This window comes from Typopeltis vanoorti, chromosome 22 (genome assembly GCF_054136105.1).
Source record: "Typopeltis vanoorti isolate ZY-2024b chromosome 22, IOZ_Tvanoo_1.0, whole genome shotgun sequence".
NCBI lineage: Eukaryota > Metazoa > Arthropoda > Arachnida > Uropygi > Thelyphonidae > Typopeltis > Typopeltis vanoorti.
Genome location: NC_143570.1, coordinates 67,193,052 through 67,204,854, shown reverse-complemented (window position 1 = coordinate 67,204,854; position 11,803 = coordinate 67,193,052). Strand labels below are relative to the sequence as shown.

The following is an 11,803-nucleotide window of genomic DNA, read 5'->3' as shown; positions in this document are numbered from 1 at the left end:
TAGCTATTGGTCTCTAGTTTCTGAGTATGGTTTATTTTACCTTGTTTGTAAATTGGCGTAATTATTGCTGTTTTTATTTGTGGTGGAATAATGCCAGTGTCGAATAATAATAATAATAATAATATTTTACACTATGTTGAAGTAAAGATATTTTTATAGAAACTTGTGAAGTTTGTTACTGCCTCTTCCAAACAATCAAAGCTCTTCGATTTCTTTGGTTTGCGCCATCTAGCGACAAAGATATCATTAAGTCACATATTTTAAGGAACAGACGGACTTATGAATTTGTAATATTTTCTGTGACGAAAATGGATTCACCTTCAGATATAAATGAAATGGGCTATTCCATTAAACAGTTCTGCTCTGTGACAGGTAATGTTTATTGTTTAGTGCAGTTAAAGTGTGATGAAATATATACAGTTTCATTATCGCAGAGTAACTCCAATAAGGAGAAAAGCGTGGTGGAGAAAAAAAAAAAATTAATAATATAAAATATACCGATAATTTTAAGAATGCATCCATGCACCATAAGACTTACATGTGTTGTAGTAACCTTGACATATCTTATTTTAAATGTTTTAACTAGTCGAGTTATTATTATCATGAGGTTTTCTTATTGACAAGGACTGACATAAGAAAACGATAGACTGTTGGAGAGCTGTTGACTGTGTAGATTCTAGTAACAGCATACTATCAGAGCAGCTTGCTTACTTAACAAACCTGAACCACGCTCTGTGGTTTCCTGTTTTCTTGAGTTGTTCAATTTTTACTGGTACCTGTTTACCATAGAACTTCGAAGTTCTTGTGTTATGAGTAGAGTAGTGGTATTTATCCTCTGGTGACTCAGGCCTTCTGTATAATGGTTTTATGTAGTTGGGTTTGCTATGTCAGTTCGCCAATCTTGATTAGTTTCTTCTTCTTCTTTTTTTTTCTTTTTTTTTGTATGTGTGTGTTTCTCCTCTGAATGAGGTTCTCCTCTACAGATTTTTGAACAATAACAGTTTCTTTGTAAATATAAACAGATTTTTAAATAGATCATCTGCCAGTAGGCTGATTTGTAAATAGTGGGTTGACCGCTGTTAATGCCGATCAATTTTGGATGAGAATTTATGCAAATAAGATGACTTTTAGATCATTTTGAGTTTTTGGATGTGCTTTAAATCAATGATTAATTTGGGATCACCGTGACCTCAAACAGTATTTCTAACCATCCAGTGTAAATGGATCATTTTAGGAATGGTTGGAGAGCTGATAGGGCTTAGAAAACTGAAACATCATAGGGTGTTATATATCTTATCAATTCATCCCTCATGAAAAAAGAAAACAAAAATTACAACAAACTACTTCAAACATCTTTCTAAGTTTGTTAAGCTTAGTCCCTAACCATGATACATGATTAGAGTCTCGGCTTCATGATCTCCACAGAGATCATGAATAATAATAGACATCACAAATTTAGTCATACTATTACTTAAACTGATTCTTCCTGCACATTCACTACCTTATCAGGCAATGAATTCCATAGTCCAACTACCCTTCATGGCACTTATCCTTCCAGTTATCACCTCCTTTCACAATTTCTACTATATGAAAAATCTTTCTATTGCCAGCCTTGTAAACACCTCTCATCAGTTTAAATGTCTCAATCATGCCACCCTTTATCTTATACCCACCAAACTGTGGTTTGCATATGCTCACTCTGTCCTCATAATTAACATTGATATCAGTTTTGTTATCTACCAGTGTACTTTCCCCAAGGTTAATTTATCCTCTTCAAATTCCAGTGACCAGATCCTTGCACAATATTTCAGATGTGGCCTGATCAGGGCTTTATACAATGAAATCACCACTGATTCATCATCTTTGCTGGTCAAAGTCTTGAGCAATGCAGCATTTGTCTGGTTTACCTTCATTAGCTTTGTAATATGTTCCATAAACTTCAAATTTTTAGTGACTATCACCCCCCCCCCCCAAAGATCGCTTGTCTCCTCCTCCACCAATAGAGTATGCAGCTATAACCTCCTATCACTGATCCCAAATCTCAAGACCTTGCATTAAGCTGATATCTCCATTCATTTGTCTGTTTAGCTTATTTAAATTCTCCTTAAGTGATACTACATCAGCATTATTATTAATAACCATTCCAAGCTTCACATCATCTGCAATGATGGCAATCCAGCTGCAGAATGAGAAAGCAGATCATAGTTTTAAGTAGGTCACTGTGCCAAACCTGATCAGATGCCTTTAAAATGTCGAGGGGAAACCACGTGAATGTCTCCAAATTTCTCTGTGGCTTGAGTCCAGAAGTGGGTGGTGAAAGTAAGATCATCAGCTGTAAATCGTTATTGATGGAATCCATACTGCTGGCCGCTGATTAGTTGGTAAGCTATGTGGTTCAAGAGTTGGTTGTTCATTACTTTCTCCATAATTTAGAGAACAGAAGTGAGAGCAACTGGACAGTAATTTGATGGTTCACTTTTATCACCTTTTTCTGGGATGGTCTGGATGTGGACGTGCTTCCATGTTGTAGAGTAGATGCCAGTTGAATAGGATAGATTGAAGAGGCGATATAGGATAGGTGTTAGTTCTGGGGCACAATTTTTTAACACAATAAGTGGGATATCATCAGCATCAGATACCTTGTTTGTGTTCAGATTGAGGATTCTTCGGATTTCTTTTTGTCGGAAAACTATGGGCAACATGAAGGAATCCTTTCTTGGTAGTGTGGAGGGAACTTTGTGCAGGTCATCAGTACAGGAATTTGAAGAGAACAGTGATCCCAATAAGTTGGCCTTATCTCTGGGTGAGGTGACTACAGTACCATCCAGATGTGAGAGAGAGAGACATGTTGTTTAAAACATAAAGGACTGGAAATGTAAGTGATATAAAACTTAACCTCTTGTAATTCAAAAAAATTGACAGATGTTTTTAACAGAGCTGTAGTCAATGCATTTGACTGTAGTTGGTGGAATATAAATTGTATCAATGGGAATGTTGGAGACTATTCAAGTTACTTGACTATTTTAGAAATTTAGTGGTTAGGGGTACAGGATGTTCCTTGCTATGCTAATATCTTAAATAGTTTCTCACTTTAATGTTCCTAAAAAAAACATTGTTTTTGGAGAATCTTTATTATTATTATTATGTGACACCTCCAACGAGTCCAAAGACTCATCGAGGGAGAATGCGCCAACAGCATCAAATGATTGAATCCCGTCAAACTACTAACTGCAGAAAAACTTGCTTAACTTTTTGCATGAGCCATTACTAGCGCTACCAATTGACCAACCTTTGCTGGCTAAAAAACTGTTAAAAATGAATCTTAAAGAATGAGAGGGGAGAGGAGGTATCTATTTATTTAAACCTTTCCATAGAAGTTAATTTAGTAATTATCTGTTGTAAATATGAAAAATTGGACTTTCACTACTGTCCAAAGTGGATCACATACACAAAACACCATGTTATTTTTCATGGATAAAAACAAGAGTGGCTTTCTTTTATCATCTAATTACTTTTTTTGCCATTAATCCCTTTATGGTGAGTGTAGCACCATTAATAGTTCAAGTCTTATAGGGATAAATGAATCTGCTTGACTTAAATTTAGTATACTGTTCTACTTAGAATTTCCTTTGTTCAGAAATCTTTAATTTAGCTATGCAATTTTTGTTTGTTTGCAAGAGATAAAAACGAATTTAACATACGAAAATAAAGTTAAGTACATCAGTTTACAAATATGGTAATAAATCTCTTAGCATTAAATTAATTTACTTTTGCTGGTATTTGCCATCTTTTATTTTTCAAATTAGTGCATGGAAACAAGATTTTATTTACATCCTTTCATTTACTGAAAATACTGCAGAAATTATGTTCATGTTATTATATGTTATTAGACTGAATATTTATAAATATGTTTTCAAAAAACATATTTATAAATATGTCATATTTATTGAAATAAATATGAAATAAATTATTGAAATAAATATGATTTGAACTTGATGGATAAATGATGGATTATCATCATGCTTAGTTTTCGATACCTGTTGTCCATTTTTATCAACAAATTTTTTTAAATTGCATTACTTGCTTTCCAAATATAGGACTTATTTTTAATATCACAAATTTATATTCAATAAGATTTCAGAAGCATATGTCTCTTTTTTTTTTATTTTAGTTAAAATTGCAATACTGAATTTAATATTTTTTTTGTAGAATGAAAATTTCAATAATATATCCAATACTTAAAGATAAAAAATATGTATATTAAAGTATGGAAGTTTATCTTATTCTGTTCTGCCATTAATAAACTATCCTTAAGTGATCATTCTCCATGCAAAAAACTTATTTCTTATCCTTTTATGCACTACTCCCCTTTTGCAACTTCCAGGGATGGCCCCTTCCCATTGTTCTACCATATGAAAAATCTCCTCAGTATTAACATGATAATAACCCTTGAACAGCTTAAATGTCTCGATCTTTCTTCCTTCTGTTTTATTTTCTATCCACCAAGCTCTGCAGTCTGCATGCCCTTAATCTATCCTCATAATCAACATTTTACAGTCTTGATATATTTTTTAAATCTGTCTCTGCACTCTCTCCAAGGATACTTCATTCCCTTCAAAACCCTTAGATCTGAGCGCAGAAATCCAGTGTGGTCTGATCAAACCTTTATATAATGGGACCACCACCCTTTTATCTCCTGTGGTCAATGTCTTCCTCAACACTGCAGCAGTTCTCTGAGATGTCTTTCCAACCTTTTCAGTCTTGCAACTTCAAATCTCTATCCACAGTCACTCCTGAAATCCCTTGTTTCCTCAATTTCTTCCAGTATAACCACACCAAGTAAAATTTGGAATCCTATCTGTGGATTCCAAATTTTTAAAACCTTACATGTAGTTGCATTTAACTGACATCTCCCATTTGTTTGTCCACCTTTCCAGACTATTCAAATCCTGAAGAGCCAAAACATCATCAGTATTACTGATAAGCCTTCCAAGCATCACATCATTTGCAAACAACTGAACATTTCCCCATAGTCCTGTGACAGTGTCATTGACATAAAGATTGAACAGCAGTGGGCCCACTGCTGAACTCTGAGGAACACCACTTGTAACCTTTATACTCCCTGACAATGCTTTCCCATATAGAACTCTGATATATCTAAAAGCGAGCAGTCACCAATTCAGTTCACTAACCTGATATCCAAACCCATATGTTGCAACTTAAAAATCAACTTGTCATGTGGCACCCCCCTGCCATTGAAAAATTAAAAAAAAAAATGACAGTGTATGCCTTGCCCTCATTCATTGCTTTTGTTGCTCTATTGTAAAAGGTAACCAGAGTACTAAAACACGAGCACTCTTTAGCAAATCCATGCTGGTCTATATAAATATTAGCTACATCTAACCAATTCTGTACGTAAGCTCTTACCAATTTTTCCAAAATCTTAAAAACTCGGAAGAAATACATACAGGCCTATAGTTTAATATCTTCATTTTACTGCTGTGCTTATGCAATGGTACTATTTTACCCTCCTTCCACTCTGCAGGAAACCTGTCCCATTGCAAGACTTTCATTAAACAGCCAAGCTAATGGCACAGTCAGTTCCATGGAACATTCCTGTAAAATGCAAAATTCCATCTAGTCCTCTTGCTGTACTAACATTTGGCATACTCAATATGCCAAATACTCAATATGGAATACATTCTCTTCCGTCTAGGAATATAGTCTGCTGTACTAGGAATATTTCTATATAGAATATATAGATTGCTGTATAGAATCTATATATAGATTATTTTTATATAGAAAATAATTTTTGTAGGTTGAGGTGAGTGCCCTTAGTAGAGTAATAAATCATACTTAAAAATACTCATTTCTAAGTAAATGCTGCTAATCATGTTGTGTGTTACTTAATTATACATTAAAAAGTGAAACAAATTTTTGTTCTTACTGGAATTGTCCTTTACTGGATTTTTCTTCATTTCAGGAGCTCCTGTTGAAGTTGCAGCACGTACTCTGGAAGCTTGTAATGGAAATCTTGAAATGGCAGTTAACATGCATGTGGATTCGCAAACAGAAGGTGCTGAAACACCTGTTCAGACATGCAGTAACAACACCGAGTAAGTGACTACTATCAAGGTAGTAAACATGGAAAAATAGTCCATGTAAGTTTTTATTTAAAATTTGTGCAATAAATGATTCTTTAGTAATACAGAATTTGAATATATTACAATTAACTAATAAGAAAATACTGTATATAAAATTTGACATTTTTGACTTATAGTGTTTTCAACTGTTAATGTTTATTTCTACATTTGAACAGTAATTCAGTAGTCATGATTAACTGACACCCAAACACTATTAATGTGTGTGTGGAGGGGTTGGTAGGGGATTAAATTTGAAGATTACTTATTAAATATAGATAGTTTTCAGTTTTAATTATTTATACAGTGTACTTTTCAGGAGCCATATCTACTGTCACTTTATTTTTTTGTGATAATGTGTATTCATTAAGACCTTGCTTTTAAAGTCAACTTGAGTTCAGTTTGAGTTATTAGGTTATTACTGTGAAGATTTAATGCATTGTTTTACAAACATACATTATCTCCACACCTTAGTGGAGTTAGAAGGCTTATTATGAGAGGTCTTTGCAAATGCAATATTCAACATTACACCATGCATTCCAATACCCATGCATGTGCACACTCTCTCACACACACACTTACTCACTCACTCCTTATACAGCTTCTAGTGATGGCTTCTTATTCTGCACCTGTTTCCCTATCTTTACAAATCCCCCACCATCTTGTCTCAATATCACCTCATTCTCTTATCTATCAGGCTCTGCAGATGCCATTCTCTGTCTGTCCTTATACTTAACATTTCAAAGACCTGACTTTTTTTTTTTTTTAACTAGTAATTTTTCTTACTAGTTAAAAAAAAAATTTCTTACTCTAAAACAATAGGTATTGGTAAGCATTCATTGCAAGAAAAGTTGAAAATTAAAACAATTCCATATCTGTATGTCATGTGTCGCTATTCATAAAGGTACCGGTATGGCATACCATCTCAAAAAAAGCTCCGACTCTTTCCAATATGATATCCTCAAAACCCAGGTGATGAAATTTGTACACAGCTACATGTGTGTGGGAGTGTATTTATTTTTTACCCCCCCCCACTTGGAGTGTCTAAATTTTAAATTCAAAAGAAAAGGAAAACGCCAAAACTAAACTCCTAATTAACCTTGCACATAGTTTCGTATCCCAGGATATTTCAATTATAACTTAACCTCTTAAATAATCTTAATAATCCATTAAGAGATTGAGTCTTCAAACTTAAAATCATAAAATTATGAGAGATAACTAAATCCAAATCTTTAATTTACAAAAAAATATATATATATATATGTATAACATCAAATCATTTACTCATCTACTTAACTATACAATGGCCAGTATATTCTTCAAACAACATGAAAAACGCTTTTGCTACATAGCCTTTTGCTATATAAGCCAACATGGAAAAAACTTCTGGAATTTCAATTTCTTGCTTCCTACAGAAACTTTTATTCCTTCTTGAATTCACACAGGAGAAAGACTAAAGACTAACACAATTAAGACTAAGACTGCTCTTTGTAAAACAAACAGGAATATAGTTAAATTCTATTTGCATCTTAAAATCACAGAATACTCAAGAAGATGTGTTTTATATCGTGTCTTCATACAATACATTTCAGTAACTTCACTTTCTATATGAAAGTAACTGCAAACTCCACTGAGTAAGTGACTACTATCAAGGTAGTAAACATGGAAAAATAGTCCATGTAAGCAAAGGCAAGTAGGGTAACCAGTGTGGTAAGAAAAAGGCTAATGCGATTATGAAACAAAATTAGCAATAGGGGCCATAGAACTGTGGATATGGATTTTTTTATGAACGTCTTTAGGTAGAAGATGACTTTTGTTATCTAGTGAGAAACCACCATGTTTGGTCTGTAGAGAAGGATTTCTAATTTATCTAACTCTTAGTCTACTCATGGAATGATATAAATGTACTAAGTCCTTTGTGAGTGGATTTAGATCCATGAGTGCAACACTATTGGAACAGTTAGAGAATGTGCAATGATGTCCCAATCAGATTCAAGCATATGTTAACAGGGATAGACACCCACTAACCCTAAAACCTTTCTATTAAAGTTTGTTAAAAAAAAAAAAATTAAATTTTTTTCCTAATAACTTTTTTTTTCTAATAAGTATTTTTTAAAGAAGTAATTTAAAATTTGTGTGATTCTTTAGTAATACAGAATTTGAATATATTACAATTAACTAATGAGAAAGTGCTGTATATAGAATTTGACACTAACTAAACCACTAAAAATGAGGGTTTTTTCATAGTTTAAGAAAAAAAAAAAAAACTTTAAAAGATTTTAAGAAGGTTGAAAGCCTCAACCTTCTTAAAACCTTGTCATCAGTTTTGCACTTTAGAACAACTCTGCCTTCTATATGGCTCTGTGTCTTCAGTGTATAAAGACTGAACAGAAATTAGAAAAAAAAAAAGTTAGCAATGGAAGACAGAGGATATCCTTCTATAAAGAGATAAGTGCAAAGTTTTTTTTTTATTTTTTAGTAGACATTAATCCATGCAGAATTTATTTCATTTAAGGCTGAAAAGGAACTTCGTTGATTTCCAGTTCACATCGAAATGGGCCAACATTGTTTTATTTAGGCTTCTCAGTCTAAGGAATTTCTAACAGTGGATATGGTTTTAGTTATTTCTTTGTAAATACAGCAATAACCTATGCTTCTCTCATAATTGACAACATTTTGTAAACAGTGTTTAGATACAAAACTTTTAATGTCTCATACAATCACACAGAATTACAATTAAGCTAGACCTCTTGCTTGCAACATCCAAAAGGAAACATGTTTAACAAACTATATAAAATAATGTTTTTTAACTGACTACACAGTTATCCAAATGCAGGCTGATTAGTGCCTCGTATTATAGAACTGTTGCCTCATTTCAATGTACGAATGGCTTGCCATAATCTATTGTATTGATTTTTCATTTCTAGTAATGTGGTCCTTAAATTTCATGTTCTGCCTTTTTTATTACATTCTCACCAATTGAATATGCAGCATTCATTGTCTTAAATTTCAAAGCCCTACACTTTACAGTATTGAAATATTTAAACTTCTAGAGAGCCACATCATTTTTGATACTTTTAGCTCTTTTCAACTTTGTACATCTGCAAACTGCTTATCTCCATTTAGTCTCACTCAATAGTATTGACATATGAACTGAAGAGTAATGGGATTGAAGAAAAAATTGTGCAGCATACAATTACTTTTGCTGAGATACTGTACTCCATATACAACTTCCTGTGATCAGTTTTCTATTTAGACTCTAACCTTTATCCAGCCTCATCTGCTTCAGGGAAAATTAAGTACCATCTTGTCATGTGGCAACTAATCAAAGCCCTTTGCAGCAGAAAAGATAATTTTCAGCAATCTATTTTTCCCAGGTGATTGCTTGGGAATACTGGATACTGCTGAAAGTTGTCCTCGTAAGTACTGACCATGATCAGGTTTGCAGAACCTAATCAGTCTGGAACTTTGTTTGCAGGAAAACAATAATGAGCAGTTAATTAGAAGAATGATAATCAAATTCCTGATATGCATCCTCAAAGGGTGAACAGGAAAATATGATAGTCCTACTTGGAAAGTTTTACATTGACTGCCTTCTTCTTGAGTTTCCTCCAGATTAGTCTTATCTTCTAGGTGATATTGTCATATCTTTATATTTGATCTTCTAAGCACTTCTGACATCAATCTGTTTAGATCCTGGTCTTTATCTGGATCTTTATATGCTTAAGGGTCAGAGCTAAATAACTGGGAGGAGACTTTCACATGCCTTTTTTAAGGAATGTGGAGGGATTTCTGACCTAATGTCTAACACATTCCTTCTCATGGTGCACCTTGTGGGTATCTATCAGAATGTTGAATGAATGGGGATGGGCTGGCACTTCAGGTTTAGCTGATCAAATTATATTGTGTATTGGCTTAAACCTTGGGGCACTTGCTGACCTACTTGCTGATGAACTTTCTGAATGCTTTCTTCTTTCTCTTTATTTCCTTACGCTAACTGGGAGTTCAGGTGGCCATGTAAGGTTCAAAGTGAAATAACTGGGAGGAGACCTCCACGTAACCTTTTCAGAAATACATGGAACTAACTCAGGTTCTAACCTAATGTCCATTCTCACCTTATGGGGAACCTCATTGGTGCTTATCTGCCCGGATGCTGATTGAACGAGGATTAGCTGTATTCTCTGATGGCTTAAACCAAAGACAGTGAGGGTATAGTATATGAATGTCAAGAGAAAGTTAGTGATAAAAGGATAATTGTGTGGTTTGTATGGCGATTCAATCGTTAGAGGGGGATGGTGAATGACAGGGTACATAAAATATGTTTTACAGGTGGGATATAACAAATTACTGAATCTTTGTATGGGAGGAAGGAAGGAACAGGCTTCATAGTTAGTGGTAATTATGGACAGAAATGACTTGAATGATGAAAATAGAAAGGTGGATAGTGATTTGAGGAAGTTGTCATTGGTTGTAAAGGATAAGTGTTGTTGGGAAAGTGGTTAGTGTGTTAGCTCAGATAAGATGAATTGAGAAAGAGAGCAGAGACAATGAATTGCAAGATGGCTGACTTTTTGTGAAGCATGGTATGTAAATATAAGTAAGTGAATTTGATGGGAAAGGTTTCATGTCCGATTGATGCAGTGCCTGTAAACTTTATTTTTAGAAACCAGGAAATGATTGACTAAAGACTAAATAATAAGTATTTAATTAATAAAACCAAACAACTGTATACAAGATAAATATAATTAAATTGATAACTATAAAACTAATTTTGGATCCAAGGATTTCTAAATAAAACTATGCTTTTGAGATCTACTTTTGGACTCCTTGGAGGTGTCACATAATAATAATAATAATCTCCTGTTATTTCTTGAGATAAATTTATTCATGCACTGACACATTCTGTTATTGGATTGCTTCACATATAATATCAGTCTACTAGCTGATCATCATGTTTTTCATAAGCCTTACAAAAAATAAAACAATTGAATAAAAAATTGTTCATTAGTGATTTCTTTGAGACATTTTTTCAATCTATAAAACTTCTCCCTTTTCTCCTTAACTTCCAGTGCACTATAGTCTTTTCTCATTTAGCATGCATAGTCTTGTTCATTGATGCCACTTTATAGTTTGATTGTCTAATTCCTTTACTTGTTTTAACATTCATTTATTTATTATTATTATTATTATTATTATTATTTAGGCCTCCATGGAGTCAAAAGACTCATTGTGGGAAGTCCTTCCTAAGAAACACAAAGTCTATCAAGACTCATCGAGGGGAGGTCCTCCCCCTAAGAAATACAAAGTCTATCATACCACTCCACAAACTCATTAACCGTTCTCACTCTCACCAATCCATCAGGTAATGCATTCCATGGTTCAACCACCCTCCATGCAACAAAACCACTCCTTACCCTCTTACGGTATCAATTCTTCAGTCAAAAGGTTCACCATGTTAAAGTTCCTCTTTGGAATCATATAACACATTCAGACTCAAGTTTTACAGAAACTTCCCAAAATAAAATATTCTGGTCTTTGTTCTGAAATTTGTCAATCTCCCATGAATCCTATATGGTATGCATGTGCACTTGCTCAACTAAGCAGCCAAGCAAGAAGTTAGTAATGGCTGCCATGTTGTTGTTAGTGAAAGGAGAATGTCTTGA

The 11,803-nt window shown here is 33.8% G+C and overlaps 1 protein-coding gene across 1 annotated transcript in view; it reads left to right on the top strand.

Annotated features, from left to right (window-relative positions):
- Positions 1-282: 282 nt before the first annotated feature.
- LOC150094470 (UBX domain-containing protein 7) overlaps positions 283-11,803 on the top strand; it is a 520,016-nt gene continuing 508,495 nt past the window's right edge. The window contains exons 1-2 of the mRNA XM_090411839.1: positions 283-372; positions 5,984-6,116. Of these exons, the coding sequence (XP_090267965.1) occupies positions 309-372; positions 5,984-6,116 (197 nt within the window). The 5' untranslated portion in view covers positions 283-308. The remainder of the gene's footprint in view (positions 373-5,983; positions 6,117-11,803) is intronic.